The sequence below is a fragment of the Aythya ferina genome (genome assembly GCF_964211825.1).
Source record: "Aythya ferina genome assembly, chromosome: 10".
Lineage (NCBI taxonomy): Eukaryota > Metazoa > Chordata > Aves > Anseriformes > Anatidae > Aythya > Aythya ferina.
The window spans coordinates 16,525,615-16,543,158 of NC_140306.1; the positions used below are offsets into that span (position 1 = coordinate 16,525,615).

The following is a 17,544-nucleotide window of genomic DNA, read 5'->3' on the forward strand; positions in this document are numbered from 1 at the left end:
GAAAATATTAGATAAGCATTGCTATAATGTATTATATTCTATTACATCTATGATGTATTATATTCTATTACATTCACTTGAATTCATGCATTTGCTTAACGAGAAACAACCTCTAACTAACCAAAACCAATTTAAAAATAATTTCAGTGGATACATGCTAGTATAGATTTAAAGAGGACAAGTACATTTTGTATGATAAACAAAGTGGCTGTTGCTAATCTTTTTAGACTTATTTAGAAATGGATGCTTGAAGAACTCTTTGGTGCACTCTGGAAATGAGTCCTATTGACAGAGAAGATCTATAATTATGATGGGCTATAATCAGTAGCTTAAGTGAAAAAGAATCTCCTCTTATGTTTCATGTGCCTAGATTTGCTTTACACTTACTAAATTTGGCTCCATAAACTATACAAATTGTTTTAATAGTGCTGCAACAAGAAACTCAGTGAGTATTAACACTGATTTTTTGCTTTAGTTTGGTCTTTTGAAAATCAGTTTTCCTATCTGAGATAAATTTAAAAGGCAGAAGTGGAAAATTCAAAGTACTGGTAAGTTTTGTGCAGGTGAAGACTGAATGCACAGAACAGCTACGTGTAAATGCTGCTATTTATGTTGTTGAAATTCAAGCTTTTGACGTTCATATATAAAGGTCAAGAATTTTCTGTTCTTTGATGTAATGATGAAATTCATGTACAGTATGATCATCATCACAGCCCTCTAACACCGACTTTTCACATCATGGCACTGTTCCACCCCCCATCCCCCACCCCCTCAATTCAATAGCCTAAAACAATGACTTAATATCTGCAACACAGTACAAGATTTTCTTCTTGCTTCTAGTTAGGCATAGAGAAGATTATGTAAACTTAAAAGTGTATTTAGATAAGATGGAATGGATGGTTGCATTTCATTATTTTGTGGCTGAAATTCACATAGAGTGAATAGTAGAAAACACACATGAGATACACTTCAGATTATTAGAGGAGTTTTTTATTAAAAGTATGATTAATTTTGATAAGGAATTTATAAGTTAATTTAAAGGGAGGAGGACTAACTGAAATTTTGTTGATGTCATATTCAGAAACATTGAGTTTTCATGTGCAACCTGGGTGAGAGAGTCTTGTAATGCTAGGAAACATACTGTTGGTAGCATTTATCAGAATCACTCAAAAGATGTTTTCCAAATAGACAGTTGCTAGTTAGTTCATTGCAACAACTGAAGAGAGTGTATTGATCCTTCCTCAAACATAAAAGATGAGGTTTCAGCCTTAAAACAGATGCATCATTTCTAATCATGTTAGCAAAAACATACAAATCCCTAGTCATTTTTCTAATTTGGAAACAAAATGTTTAAGCTGCAGAAGCTTTCTTGAAACCAAATTTTCCCTATCTGATCAACTCAGCATTATGTAGTTTGTCTCCTGTCTCTGTTTTCCATGTCTGCAAGCATTCATGCAATTCATGAAACCAGTCTAATATTAGCATGCAGTAAACCCTTAGTTTTATAGATCTGAAACAAGGTAGCAGATGCTTGGTTGTCATTATGGAGGTACCAATTACAATTCTGCAATTAAGTGCAATTTCTCTTTTCCACTTGAAGAAAAATGTTCAACTTATTTGTGGTTCATGAAAATATAACAAACTTTTCCCAAATGCATGGAACAAATTATCAGAGAGTTATGAAATCTGTTAATCTGTTCTTAATCATAGTGAGTTTGCCTTAGAAATGGCACATTTGTCACTCAGGTCTGTGTTCTGAAGACATTCTTAACAGGGGAGAAACATACTCTTGCATCTTTATAGCTAGCATTAATTGAAACCTTGTACTTAGACTATATTTAAAGTAAATTGGTTGTTAATTAAAGTAAGTTAATAACAATTGTTTTGTCTAATTATTTTGATTATATAGGTTACTTGTCAACAGTTCTTGTTGCAATTAAACAAAGCTGGAATGGCACTAGTATAAATCTAACAATTGCCAGTTCCCTGTGAATGGGACTGTGCAAAGGGACAAGAGTGGAGATTTTCAGTGTTTCAGATTTGGAAATGGAATGTATTATTTTCAAAATTTGAGTGTCAAATTGTAATGCGATGATAATAGGTTATAATAGAAGATGTATACTGGTTTGATCAATAACAGTAGGAAAGACCCTTTGTACAGACAAGTAAGATCTTACGGTATTATAAATATATCAAAACTGTTTTGGGGAAAACACAAAGAAAAAATGTCTGTGTATAAAACTCAGTTTAATCTGGAAACACTGAGGCTGGAATTATTCTGTGGTGTCACTCATGATTATTAAGAATTCATTCTTTGTGCTGTAACGTGGTGTATAAATGTGCCTCTGTTTAAATTCAGCCATGAACTGCTGTGGTTTTGAATTCAGAGCTTTTTGTAAATTATTATTATTTTTTAAATTAGACTATATCCAACTTTGTATTTTAATTCTTGACACCTTAAACAGATACAATATCTATCACAAAATGAAAAAGTTTGAATTGGAGAACTAAAATGTATTAGGAGATGAAAAGGAATAACTCATGCAGCACATCTGCTTGCAGGGTCACTAATGAACTGCGATATATAAGCATAACATGAATGTCAGTTCCTCAGAATAAATATTATTCAGTAACATGTGCAGGACTCTGTGAAAAGGTATTATTACTTTCAAAATGTTATCAGTTAATATTTACATAATTTTAAACAAACAAACAAACAAAAGCCTTGTTCTGGGCCCAGCTGAATTAATTACAGAGATAAATGTAGTTAAATTTAGCTTTGTTAACTACCTTGAATGTTGCTTCTACTGTAGGTACCCCACTTAGTATTTCTCTGGTTGTGAAGCTGAAGGAAATAGAACAAGTTTGTTCTAATTAATGCTAACAAGATCTTTGTACCTAGGAGTAATGTATTCATATAAGCACTGCAAATTGCTTATGTGTCAACATTTTGTATGTCTCAAAATTTATGTGGAGATAATATAAATGTTCTGTTTATATTTTTAACTTCCATCCTCTGTCCTTGAGAGTGAATTAACAGACTGAGGAAATACAGAATAGAAGAGTGGACAGTAAAGTGGAATTAAACCTGGCCAAACTGCTGGTCTAAGGGAATTGTGATCACAAAGTCCAGCTGGAAGCAGGTTTCTAGTGGTGCATCCCAGTGATCCATGAGGTGGGGGCAATAACGTTTAGCATTACCAGTGATCTGGATAATGGGGCCAAGTGCTCCCCCCACAAGTCTGCAGATGATACAAAGGAGGGAGGAGTGGCTGGTGACACCAGACGGATGTGCTGCCTGTCAGAGGGACCTTGATGGGCTGGAGCACTGAGTCAGCAGGAACCTCAGGAAGCACAGCGAAGGGAAATGCAGAATTCTGTTCTGGAGGAGGAAAAGCCGCTTGCAGGGCTGAGAGGCTCCTGGTGGACACAAAGTTGACTGGGAGACGGAAACAATCCCTGCAGCAAAGAAGGCCAACGGCCTCCTGGGCTGCATCAGCCAGCGTGCTGCCAGCATGGCAAGGGAGCTGATCCTTCCCCTCTGCTCAGCAGTCCTGAGACATCTGGGTTGCTGTGCCCAGTGCTGGGCTCCTGGTACAGGAGAGACATGGACTTTCAGGGTGAGTTTTGGAAACGGCACTGGACTAGATGGTCTCCCAAAAGAGAGACTGGTGCCTTCCAGCCTCAAGTATTTTGCAATTCTGTGAAAAATGTGTACAGGACTGACCTATCAGTCTTCTACATTTAACTAGTGAGAAGAGGAAAGAAATTTCATACTTGCTGAAGTATTTTTTGGACTTATACTTTTTTTTTTTTTTTTTTTTAATTCAAATGAATCAAACATAAATTTGTCCTTCAAACTAAAAGGGCAATTTAATTATTTGCTATTAAAATTAAGGGCAAACTATTAGCTCACTTTGCATGTTAAAATGGGTAACAGTCAATCAGAGAGGGAGTAAAGAGGCTGTCACACCAGCCTTTCAGTCTGTTCTTCATGCATGATTTCACCTTTCATAATCACTCTTGGGGGAGTTTATGGATAGGATCATTTTTTCCTTGTTCCTTTTATGTGAGCTGAAACAAGCATGAGTCCATATGCACTGAGCCACATCACTGCTGCACTCCCTAACTTTGCCGTGCTGATAGGAAATGTCATGCTGCTACATTGCATAATTACAGCTGGCCCCTTTTTATACGATGATTGTGTTGCTATTATTTGAGATTACAAGAGATGTTAAAAATATGCAGGATTTATATAATGTTTTCTTTGAATAACCTATATCCATCACAAGTGCTAGCAATGCAAATTACACAATACCAGAGTATTGCAATAATTAAATTTTTATATCATTTCCAGGTCTGTCTTCAGAGAATAGGCAAAGATGTTGAATATTTATGATATTAATCTGGTACAGGAAGCTATTGTAGAATCATATTGTTTCTTACTCCCTGTACAGTAATGAGTCAAAAATTCCTGTAACCAATTTGCTAGGAATTTTGAGCAGATCTTTTAGTTTAATGGTTGCTAAATAATAGGAGTGGGGTCCGTGCTGGGCGGCAGTGTCAAGCAGCATTGCTGTCACTCGTCTGAGCAGCCTGCTTCATGTCAGCTAAAGGGTGCAGTCTATGTCTGATCAGTCACAGGGGACTCTTTTCATCTGCTTCTCTGCTACTTGTTTCTTGCTCAGACAGTGTAACTGAGCTCAGCAGGATGTCCTGGTTGATCTCTAACTGTGAGGGATGTGAAGGTTATCTTATGGCTTTAAGAATTTGAACTGGCAGTAAGTTAGTGTCCTGACTTAGGCTTGAAATGCAATATATAGATAGATATACTTTGAAACTACGATTTTACTGTAGCACAGAGGTCTAAGTGATGTGAGACTGCTGGCTGTGTTCAGCACGTAGTAATTAAAAGGACATACGGAAGCTACTTCAGTGAAAAGGCAGCCTTACTACCCACAAGTATTACACAACAACTTACAAATGCACAACTTTGTTATTAAACAATGTTGTTGTTTACATTTCTAATTTTAGTCTTCAGAGTTGATCTCTCTTGAGAATGCTGAAACATGTTTCAAGTGCTTTTGTTTTAGGTTGTCTAGATCTTGAGCATGTGTCAGACTGGCTACCAAATCAGCACCTGTCAGTCAGGATTTGGAATATGTTGCTTTGATTTTGATAGGCTTATGATGGTGACTGCTGGTGCCTAAAGTAAATAGTGACAACTGGAGGTGACTTATTTGGTGGCCATTTTCGCAACAAACAGAGCTGCTGTGAATATTAGGGTTTTGTGGCTGATAGAAGGTGAAAGGAATAAGCTGTTGAAAGGAGTAAATATTGAATTACCTCTGTTATTCCTTTTCCAATAATTTCAGAATAGAAATCTGGGACACATCAATACAGGACAGGGATGGTGAATTTTTCAGATTCTTTATTTATTTATTTGTGATCCACTTATTACTTTTCTCTGTTCCTACTGCTGGTGGCAATTGGCAGCTGTCAAACACAGTGACAATTAAGTAGTTGAGTTTAAAATCTTTGGTGTTAGGAGGAAGACTGCCACCAAAACTTCAACCCTGGATATGAGGAGAGATGTCTTCAGGCTGCTCAGGGACAAATTACTAAGGTCCCCTGGAAATCTGCCTTTGAAGGTATTGGGGTCCATCAGTGCTGATCACTTTTTAAGAGCACAGGAGCAGACAATTCCAAAGTGTTGGAATTCAGGCAGGCAGGGCAAAAGGCCTGCTTGGCAGAGTGGGGATCTTCTAGAGCTTGTGCTGAAAATGAAAGTGGGTGGACACTGGAAGTGAGGTCAGGCAACATGGGAAGACTACAGAGATGCTATTTATTTGCCTTTGTAGGGAGAAAATTCATGCAGCCAAAGCTCAATTAGAGTTGAAGCCAGCCAGTACTGTGGTGGACAACAAGAAGGGCTTTTCTGTTGTTTTTGTTCTGTTTTCTTACCAGCAAAAGGAGGGCCAGCAATAACATTGGTTCGTTACTGATGAGGTTGGTCACCTCACAAATAGGGATGTCAGTAAAGCAGAGACATATAATGCCTTCTTTGTCTTTGTCTTTAACACTGATGATGGGCCCTGGGACCCCCAGAGCCCTGAGCTGGGAGGACTGGACTGCACTGCAGGAACTCCCAGCTAATCCCAAACTTGTGTGGGCTCTGCTGCTTCACTTGGATGCATATAAGTCTATGGGGCCCAATGGGATTCATCCCAGGGTACACAAGGACCTGGCTGATGTCACCGTAAGACCTCTCTCAACTATTTTTCAATAGTCTTAGGAATCTGCAGAGGTCCCAGTTGACTGGAAGATGGAAAATGTTGTCCCAGTTTTCAAGAAGGGCAAGAAAGAAGACCCTGGTAATTACAGGCCTATCAGTCTCACTTCAGTGTCTGGTAAAATGATAGAGGAGATTATTTTGGGAGTTACTGAAAAACACTTGAAAGACAACACAGTCATTGGTCATACTCAATACAGTTTTATGAGTGGAAAGCCCAGCTTAACTAACTTAATTTCCTTTTACAACAGGGTTACCCATCTAGTTGACTGAGGGAAGACAGTAGATATAATCTTTTTGGATTTCAGGAAAGCTTTTGATACTGTCTCTCACAGTATTCTTCTGGACAAAATGTCCAGCATACAGCTAGACAAATACACAATATGATGGGAGAACAGTTGGCTGATGGGTCAGCTTCAAAGGGTTATAGTAAATGGGGTTACATCAGGCTGGAGGCCAGTCGCTAGTGGGGCTCTGCAGGGCTCCATTTTGGGGGCAGATCTCTTTGATGTTTTTATAAATGATCTGGATACAGAACTTGAATGCACACTGAGTAAGTTTGCAGGTGATACTGGATGAGGAGGAATTATTGACTCACTCAAGGGTGGAGAGGCTTTGTAGAAATACCTTGACAGGCTGGAGGGCTATGCAACCACCAACTGCATGAAAGAGAGCAAGGGTTGGACTCTGCACCTGGGAAGGGGCAACCCTGGCTGTATGTACAAACTGGAGCTGGAGAGCAGTCCTGAAGAAAGGGATCTGGGGGCGTTGGTCAACAGCAAGTTGAATATGAGTCAACACTGTACCCTGACAGTCAGGAGGGCCAACCATACCCTGAGGTGCATCAGGCATGGCATTGCTAACCGGTCGAGGGAAGGGATTGTCCTGCTCTGATCCACCTGGTGCAGCCTCACCTTGAGCACTGTGTACAGTTTTGGGCACCACAGTGTAAGAAGGACATAAAACTCATAAAAATTCAGTGTCCAAAGGAGGGCAGGAAAGATGGTGAAGGCTCTAGAAGTCAAGACAGGAGGAGCGGCTGAAGGCCCTTGGTTTGTTCAGCCCAGAGCACGGCAGGCTGAGGAGAGGCCTCATGGTGGCCTGCAGCTCCCTCACGAGGGGAGCGGAGGGGCAGGTGCTGAACTCTGCTCTCTGGGGACAGCAGCAGGACCTGAGGTAACAGCATGGAGCTATGATCTCTTTTAGTCTTATCTTATGCTAGAGAATACCACTGAAGTGCTTGATTGCCAATACACATCTGTATAACCACATTTTTCTCTCCTAATCCTGTGCTTCCGACTGATTTTTAATTCAAAATCTCCATGTCCTGATGTCTGTTACAGAGATGTTATAAGCGTGTATTTTATGAAGAAAGGGATCGTATAAGTGATCAAGAACACTTCTGTTACTCTAACCTAAACTGTTCTGTGATTCCGTAATTCTACTCAGCAGTGTTCATAAGGAAAAAAAAAAAAAAGAAAAGCTTTAAACTTTTAAATGTCGGGCTTTAAATCCAGTGAGTGAGATCAGAATGGTACATAAGGTTAACTGAGTCTGTTTCTTCTGAAGCCAAAACGATTACGCAACCAGCTCAAAGAAGTTAACAGTTCTTTTTCAATCCCTTATGCTGACCTCAATTCAAACTGACTTGACTTTAACTGAATTTCAACAGTATTGTACCTGGCAGTGGTGATTATAAGTTGTAAAATGGCAAATATATTAACAGAAAGCATTGTCTGTAATTTAACGTGTTGCTTTCTGTGCTCTGTGTAAAGCAGAGTCAATTTATTACTCATTCATGTGAAAAAATTCTTAAAATTCCAAACAGTCCAAGGACAAATCGTGATCTTCCTTATCACTCAAGTTAAGAATATTATTCTAGATTTGTGCTCAAGAGTAGCAAAGATCAGAATCTCCACAAGATACAGACTTATTTTTATTCCTAAATAAAGATGTTATAAAAGTGAATTCATAACATTTTGATAGTGCAGAGCTGATGCCAGCTATTTGTAGTAAAACTTATCTTCAAGATGCTGTTTGCTTTAATCTATAAAAAGGATCTTTCAAGAATTCTAATAAAATGTTTGCACTTGGTTAAAATAATATTATCTTAGTCATGTAGATAATTAATATGTCAGCTGTGGTCTGCCTAGAAAGCCAGAAGTATGTTATGGTACTGAGATAGAGATGAAACTATAATGTAAGCAGAATTTCAATTAAAACCAGTTCCACAGTATTGTCTGGGAAGAGAAAAGTCAGATAAGATTATTAAATAAGCTTTCAAAACAATAAAGAGAAGTGGAAAAAAAAATCTGTAAGAGAATCTTTGCACATAAAAACCAGCCTCTTTCAAGACAAACTTTATGTTTCTGTGTAGTTATGCAGAAGTGATGAAGCTAGAGAACAATAAATACTCTGTGAACAGGCAGTATAGAAGGAAAGAGAAGATACTGCAAATGAATTTGCTTTATTTGGCATCCAGAGTCTGGATTATACTTGGTATGAAGTCTTGCACCAAAGAAAGCTAAAGGTATTGTGGGCTGCAGTATTGCCAGCAGGTTGAGGGAGGTGATCCTTCCCCTCTCCTTGGCACTGGTGAGACCACACCTGCGGTGCTGTGTCCAGTGCTGGCCACCCCAGTATAAGAGAGGTTTTGCCACTGGGGAGAGTCCAAGGAAGGTACACAAAGATGATTAAGATACTGGAACACCTCTCCTCTGAGGGGAGGCTGAGAGAGCTGGGACTGTTCAGCCTGAGGAAGAGGAGGCTCGGGAGGATTTCTCCAATGTCTACAAAGGGAGAGGGCAAGGAGGATGGGGCCAGGATTTTGTCAGTCATGCCCGGTGCCGAGACAAGAGGCAATGGGCACAAACTGGAACACAGGAAGCTCCATCTAAAGGTCAGGAAGCACTTCTGTGCTGTGCAGGTAATGGAGCTCTGGCACAGGCTGCCCGTAGAGGTTGTGGAGTCTCCTCCGTGGAGATCTTCAAAAGCTGCCTGGACGTGGCCCTGGGTCTGCAGCTGAAGGTGGCCCTGCTTGAGCAGGGCGGTTGGACAAAATGACCTCCAGAGGCCCCTTCCAACCTCAACCATTATGTGACTCTGTAAATAAAATATAAAGTGGATTTTTTTCACAATTTAAACTGAAAAATGTATTTTCATCTGTTTGCCTCTTGTAAATGGACTTGAAACAGAGCATTCAATATGGATATAATCTAGCAAAGCTAATTATCTTAATAAAATTGATACATTTACAATTATCATCATTCTGGAACACAAAAACATAACATGAAACAAATGACAGCTTCATATAATGTATGAAACCCTAACACTTTGTTTTGTAAAGACTACTTGGATCTTTTTGCCAGTTTCTCTCCTCTTACATCAAAAATGGCAATAAGGAAAATGAAGTTTAGTGAGTGTTATGGTTAAATGGAAGCCTTATAATTTCCTAATGTATTTTTAAAACTTGAGGAACCTCTGTAAGCTATGCCCACAGTTTTATCCTGCTTTCCTCTTAACCTGTCTTTACTAGCAAGTTAATTTCCATTGAAAGCATTTTGAAAATTTATTTTGTAATCCAAATTCAGTATTAAGTCAATATTAGCTTTTGGGGTTGGTATTTTTAAACCTGAATAATACTGCTGTACTTTGACCTAGAAACCTATTTTGATTTGATAGTTATAACAACTATTTATTTTACATCTGCCTGCACTTGTTTTACATGAAAGTATTTACTTACAATTGAAATATTATTATCATGTAAATAATGTAAAGACTTGAAAGAAACAATTAAAATTATTATACAATTATCAGTGGGAAGTATTTATTGGAGGAGTATGTTGGATCAGTCCCTTCCCAGTAGAAGATTATCTTGTGACTAGCAAAAGACCTTTCACTGAGCTCTTGAGAAACAATGCATTCAAAAGTTTCTTTTAGCACATCACAGTTCAAAGGCTTTCTCTCCTACAGTGTCAAAGCGTTTTCATTCACCAAGTCAATTAAGTAATTCATAGTTAATTATTCAAAAGTAGCCTCTTTGTGCAATCCTTTTAATTGTGTTCCAGGTGCCATAAACTGCAGGTTTCAGCAAACAATAAATGTAGATACAGCACAGTACAAAGTTTTAACAGCCAGCAGCTTCTGCGAAGGGTTGTCAAGAGCAATCTGCAAGGAAACTAGTTTTGGCATATAGATTTTGAGCTGAAACAGTACAGGGAAGGAAGTGGTGCTTGCCAGCTCTCACCACCATATGTTTTATTTTAATGTAATGTACAAAGAGTATGGAGACAGCAGCTGCTCTAGAGGGAGGTGGCCACTTGTTAGCAGATTTCGAAACCTTTCTGAAATATCTGTTCATTTTTTCACTGGTATTTTTTCCCCTTGCTTACGTATTTACATTCAAAATATGGTCAGTAAAAGAAGTCTATTTTTAGACCATTGTAAGAGAAGGAAAGTGTAATCTACTTTACGGTTAAATAAAAAATGAATTTTAGAAGGTCTTTAGGTTTAAACACTGTCAACTGTAGGTAGATTTTTATTTTATCAGTATATATTCACAGTTGCTCATGATGAAATCATATGCATAAGAAATAGCAGTTATCTAATATTCTGTGTCTGTGATGGAAAGAAATCTATATCTATTTCATTGGGTTCCAGTGTGCGCTTGCTAGTGTCTTAATCACATTCACGTTTAAGTCAATGTTGAGATTCATTGTCTTCAGTGGCAGAGAGAGGCAACATAAATAGGGATTTAGAGCTAAAAGAGGAAGTTTGATATGAAATAAGTCTTTTTCTGCATTGCTACCCAGGCAGTGAAGTTGATTAATCTGCTGCTTTGAAAAAAAAACAAGTTCTTAGCACATTTCAAGAACTGTGTGCGGCAATGTCATGAAAATTAACCAATTATTTTAAACAAAATGGTATTTTATTGACTCCTACCTGAAATTTGTATATCTACTGAATTTAACTGTCCTTTGAGATCATATAACTACAAGTTATTGGGTTGTAAGGCAGGGATCCTTAAGTGAATTTAAGAATCCAGAAGGCAGTTGTATCACACTATAATGGGATTACAGCAGGACAAGTTATTATATTATATAATAAATTTAATATATCATATTGCTATGCTTTCTAAGTGCAAGTGTTTTAATTTGAGCCTGGAATAATGCTAAAATGTCATAGCAACACAAATCTTACCCATATAACTGGGTTAGATGATTGTTTATATAGAAGCTAGAGATGTTACAATGAGTTATGGAAGGATAACTCTCTTATAATATTTTTAGATTATTGTGTACTGCTCACCATAGATGCATCTATCTCTGAAAAGGAAATCCTGTTAATCTGTCTGAGTATAAAATTTTCTGGTGATAGAAAAATGATTCTTATGGAAATTCTGCCTTTCATTTTGCTTACTTCAGTTCTAGACAAGTCTATTAATATCTTCTATCAGTCCTTCATTTTTAAACCAGCTGCAAAGGGTAGTTCTCTGGGATACTTACTAATACTTACGTAAAATTCCCCTTTCCCTCTTTTATGGCAGTACTCATTGCAAGAATTCAAACCTAAGTGGGATTAGAGATTTGTAATTTCAATTAATCACCTTACATTACCCCTCATCCCTCAGGTATTTCCCAAGTAGGGTAGATTTAGAAGTCTATGGTGAAAACATGGACATAATTCTGAATGTATTCCTGCAGCCCTAATTCTGCAAAATGTTTGTGACATTTAAACCAATGACTTACAGCCTTGTCTTTTGCCAAATGCAAATGTTTTCGGTGGTATGATACTTTGCAAATTAAAGTTGTGAAAGGATTTTTCCTTCTCTTGGTTTCCATAGCTTAAAAAAAAACATTCTCTAATTCTAATATGTACAAGAAAATGTAAGTTATTAACAGTATTGCTCATGCATGGGACCCTTAAGTCTATTTGGAATCTTGACAACACAGGAATTTTTGATTTGGGGTATGTTACACTTCTATTTTGTGTGTGTGTGTGAAATGTGGCTGTTTTTTGTTTTTATTTATATTTCAAGTGGGAAGATAGAGCTGTCCTTGTCCCTAGAAGTAAAAAGAATTGCAAAATTATTAGACTACTCCTTTTTTTTTTCTTTTTTTTCTTTTTTTTTTTTCTTAACATATAAAGCATTTAATGTCTGAAGCAGCCGACTAAAATATGGTGATCCAAGCAGCTGACTAAAATATGGTGATCCTAGAAACAGGTGCTTTTATCAGCGGGATTATTATTTTTTACATTGTTGGAAATGCCATTTTCATGTAGGTTTACTATTATGATTAAGATGCAGATTGATTTTTTTGATTTTTTTTTTTTTTTAATTCAAAACTGCCTGGTAGATAAAAAGGACATTTTTTTTTTTTTTTTTAATTTGCCGTTAAACCCATAGAAGTCAGCAAAACAATTCAATTCTAAGCAAGTAAGAATATAAAATATCCTATTTGTGATGAGTAAGTATTAATTATATTGAGCCTAAAGACAATTATTTCATTTTTAATGATGTTTTGCCTAGCTATAAGAAGTTCAACTGCCCATGGTTGATTTAAAAAAAAAGAAATGCAAAAGACCAAATGTAGTCATCTGACTGGAGACATTTTCCTTGTTGTGAGCATAACTGCTTCCAGTCTGTTATAACACTAAAATTTCTGCTAGTTTTTAAAAAAAATGGAAGAGACATGACTCCATAATTAGAGTTTTAGATCTTAAACTGTACACTGTAACTCTGTTAATTGGGTAGAAGGCATTGCATACTGCTAATCATTACAGAAATCCATATCTAATCTTATCTTCTCTACAGCCACCAGAAAAAGAAGGTGGCCTGCCTCGCCAGGTAGGCAACAAGACAGAATGTGGCCTCTTAGGGTTTGTCCTGGATTTGAAACAAGATTATGAGCCTGTTCGGAACCTCATCCCCGAGGAGAAACTTTATAAGGTTTACACATTCAACTCTGTGAGAAAGTCAATGAGCACTGTCATTAAAATGCCAGATGGCAGTTTCCGAATGTACAGCAAAGGAGCTTCTGAAATTGTTCTGAAGAAGTAAGTTCAAATGATTTCTTGCTGTGTTTTTTCAAAATTTTAATGATGCAAAACATTCTGACAGTAATAAAACATACCTGGGAATTTTGGTGTTTGAGATTTGCTACCTAGGGTAGAAAAAGGACGCACTTGAGGAAAGTAAAGGTGTTACTGTCCATGTCCAGTCCCCTCCCTCTTCCCTGATGAAATCTTTGACTTATTTTCCTTGTCATTGGCTAGCAGAAATATTGGGTCTTCTAATTTATTTCTCATCTGCATTTGGTAATTTATGAATGCATTCTTTAGTTTAATAAACATATTTGGAACGTAAGGGTTTTTCAATTTCTTTGTAAGTTCTCAGCTTATTAATTACATGGGTTTTAGGGAAGTAATGGAGGACAGGGTCTTGGTGTCTCCATAATAAGTTACAGTCAAATTCTATCTGATGACATTTCAGTAGTGAATCTTCTTTGATCTAGATATTTTCAATAGAAATTTAAAACTTGCTGTCAAAAAGGAAGATGTTGAATGAAAAGAGCTGGTACAAGGAATTACTTTTCAACTGTCATGCAAATATACAATTAATATTTTTTTTCTTAAATAAAAAAGGTGTTCCAGGATCCTTAATGCAGCTGGTGAACCTCGTGTCTTCAGACCACGTGACCGGGATGAAATGGTGAAAAAAGTGATTGAACCAATGGCCTGTGATGGACTGAGAACTATCTGTGTTGCTTTCCGAGACTTCAATAGCAGCCCTGAGCCAGACTGGGACAATGAAAACGACATTTTATCTGATCTGACTTGCATTTGTGTTGTTGGCATTGAAGATCCAGTAAGGCCAGAGGTATATCAAATTCTTATGTCATAAAACATTTATTGGAGAACTGAACAGAAATTGAACTATAGATTTATTGCAGTCTTTATCTTTTTTTTTTTTTTAATTTTATTATTATTTAATTAGTTCTGTCGAAGGTGCAAGTGAACTTTAGAAATAAACTTCAGTTGGTTAAAAAAAATCAAATTAACTTGATAAACATCAACTATTAATCAACTAGTATTTAAATATTGCAAAATAGGGCTTTGTGAACTACAGGATTAAAATGATTGAATCTTCTGTCATGCAGGAGTATATAGGAGAATTCATCATTACAAGTTTTATTATACTCCCAGATATTAAAGTTTTTTTCTTTAATCAAAGCAGTGAGGCACAACTCTGAAAGCAGAAGAAAAGGGTGTAGTGATAATAATTGCTACGGTTATAATTGTGATGTTGCCACTTTGCTAATTATCTTGAGATTGTAACTGGTATATACTCAGGGAAACTTTTTAATGTTATATTTGGACAAGAAAAAGCTTTACCATGGAGAGGCTGCAGATTTCATGGATCCTATTCTTAAATGGCTTGTAAAAATGTGACAGAAGTTTTAATTCAAGTAATCTGAGAAAATCAGTACTGGTGATGCACAATGGAAGCAAGATCCATTCTGCGATGGTACTGTTATTTCAGTAGGTGATTAATGACTGCTGTTTGCTCTGGAGTAAGGTTATTGAAAGATAACTCAAGTTTCCCTTGTACAGAAAGAGCGGGTTCTTATTCTGCATAAAGTAGCTTGGTACCAATCTTGGTCTTTTTTAGTCTTCTGTCTCCTTTTGTTTTTGCTGGATCTTTTTTTTTAATCATATCTAAATCTTTGTATTTGATCCACTGAGAATTGGTGGCAATGCTAGACATGCAAGGAAAACTATTTCCCTGAGTCACTTTTAAAGTAGGCCTTTATATATTTCTGCTGTAACTAGAAAATAAATAAAGGAAAACAGCATGATATAATTACAACTATAGGCACCAATTTCATAGCTGTACTTTGAGTGTTAATGGGTTTTCTTGCCTTTTTTTTTCAGTATTGAGAAATATATAATATGAAGTAAGTCTTGGTTAGGTGAAAACTATGATAAAACGCTTACTTCTGCAGTCATCAGATGAACAGCATTCACTTTATCTATCATACGCTGGTCTCTTGCTGCTAATCCATCTGTCCCTACACCTGACATTGCATGTCTTTAAAAATATTTTAAAATATTCTTAAAATATCCTGTCTGCATGGATCCCACTCCTAATACTCTAGCTCATTTATCTATCTATCTTTCTATCTATCTATCTAAACTCAGACAGATTTTAACTGTCAGTGACCAACAGAGTTATGAATCAGTGCTCTTTCCCTCCAAAACTGATTAATGATACGTGTTTTTTGAAAATAGCTTTATAATACGTAAATAGCTTTATAATACAGTATGGTATGACAGACTGAGGGAATGGGTAGCAATGGGGTTTGCAGTTATTATTTAAAATAGCTGCAAACTATCCTTCCATGTGTTTTATAAGAGAACTACTCTCATTTCATAGGGAATAATTTCATAGAAGTTTGAGGTAAAGATGAATAGTGTTGCTACAAACAAAGAGGTCAAGTCTGATATCTATTTAAAGGATCAAAGAAGATGAAGGAAGAAAAACATTTTATTTCTAAAATTATCTAAATAATGTACTGAATTTCTTGTAGATAACACCTTTTAACACCAGAATACTACCAAATGTTGGACAAATCTGCAGTTGTTTTGGGGAAATTTGTTTTGAGGGGATTTTTCTCCATATCCCTTTTGACTGTTTCATTGTGGTAAGATCAAAAGAACCTTCAAGCCATAACAAAAGCAATTTCAGAAAATGGTGTCTGTATGAAATATCTGACTTAGTGGGAATTACGTATCACTTAAATTGTTGCAAATAGTAAGGTGTTGTGCTCTTATAAATGACCTTCTTATTTTGCAAGAATTAGTCCAGTAATTAAATATAGACACACCATTGGAGTTTATGAATTTTCAAAGTGTCTTCTGCAGGGGAAAAGCATAAAAATGTGAAATATTACTACAACTTCTGTTTTATTAATATTCTCAGTATTCATGGACATCAGGTTTTATTCTATCAGAAATGGCAGATTAGCTAATTTCAGTGAAGCAATGCAGTGTCACCATCCTGACAACCTGTATTTTCCCTTATATTGTGTTAATGTCTATAATGGAAAAGGCTGCATTTTTCCCTTAAGATGATCTTTGGAGTTAATGGCATACAAATTTATAGCTCCCCTAGTTTCTCAGAGCTGCTCAGAACACACCCTTGGTGTGTTCAGGTTGTCACATATTTGACATACCTGCTGTATCAGCAGTGTCATGCTAGCATGGTCTCAGACATGGGAGTGCTGCATCTGTTCTGGTTATACTGCAGGGCACTTTCTTGCTGTTGCTTTTCCTTCCATGCATACTATTTGGATGAATTATTCAACGATATCCAGCAACTGACCAGTTTTGACTGGAGTGTAACCACTGGACATCCATGAATTTTGCATACTTCTTTGGTTATTTAGGTTGATGCAATTCAGACTCTGGCTTATTCATTGTTAGTAGCTGGCTTTATCAAGCACTGAGATACTGGCTTGCCATTAAGCTTTTTTTACATTTTTTTTCCTTTGATAAATATACAAGAAGAGAACAAACAGAATGCTATCTCATGCCTATAGAGATTTGTCTGTTGTTTTTGACAGCTTTTCTACTTCGGCTTTAATGAGTCTATACTGGCTTATACTGATTTGCCAATGTACACCTACATTTTTTTTATTTCTGGAAGAATGTAAATCATTTCTACATTCCACCTATTTGTCATCTGATTTTGATAGTTACTTGTGCATTGCATAATTTATACATGCACACATCTAAAGTTTTTTTTTTTTACAGAGAGAAAGTGAAAAAAATAAATTGAAATGTGTATCTAAATTCTGCAAAACTGATGGAAAATGTCTGCTTCTACTGCCCACTCAGTCTGCCAACACTTTCTTCCCTACAGCATTAAAAAATATGAACAATATTTTAACTGTAATTATTGTACACAGTGTAAATCAGATACCACCCACCAGCTGTCCAAAAATGAGAGAAGAGGGAGGTAGAATTATTTTACTAGTTATAAGTTAGTTTGAGGTGTATTTGAAACTAGGTTGTCCTCCTATGACCTTGTTTAATAGGACTGGCACTTTGTGTGATTTTTTATTATTATTATTTTTTTTTTTTCTGTTTGTACTGTAATTTATTTTTCTCCTTCATGGTTCATATGCTGTGCTGGATTTACAGACAGTCATGTAAATTTGTCATACCCTATGCGCGAGGGTCACTACAGT

General features: G+C 36.6%; 1 protein-coding gene across 14 annotated transcripts in view; it reads left to right on the forward strand.

The window, feature by feature from the left end:
- ATP2B2 (ATPase plasma membrane Ca2+ transporting 2) overlaps positions 1 to 17,544 on the forward strand; it is a 419,442-nt gene that overhangs the window by 354,102 nt on the left and 47,796 nt on the right. For all 14 annotated transcript variants that reach the window (XM_084531458.1, XM_084531464.1, XM_084531465.1 and 11 more), the window contains 2 exons: positions 13,107 to 13,348; positions 13,937 to 14,171. In XM_084531458.1, coding sequence (XP_084387584.1) covers positions 13,107 to 13,348; positions 13,937 to 14,171 — 477 coding nt within the window. The remainder of the gene's footprint in view (positions 1 to 13,106; positions 13,349 to 13,936; positions 14,172 to 17,544) is intronic.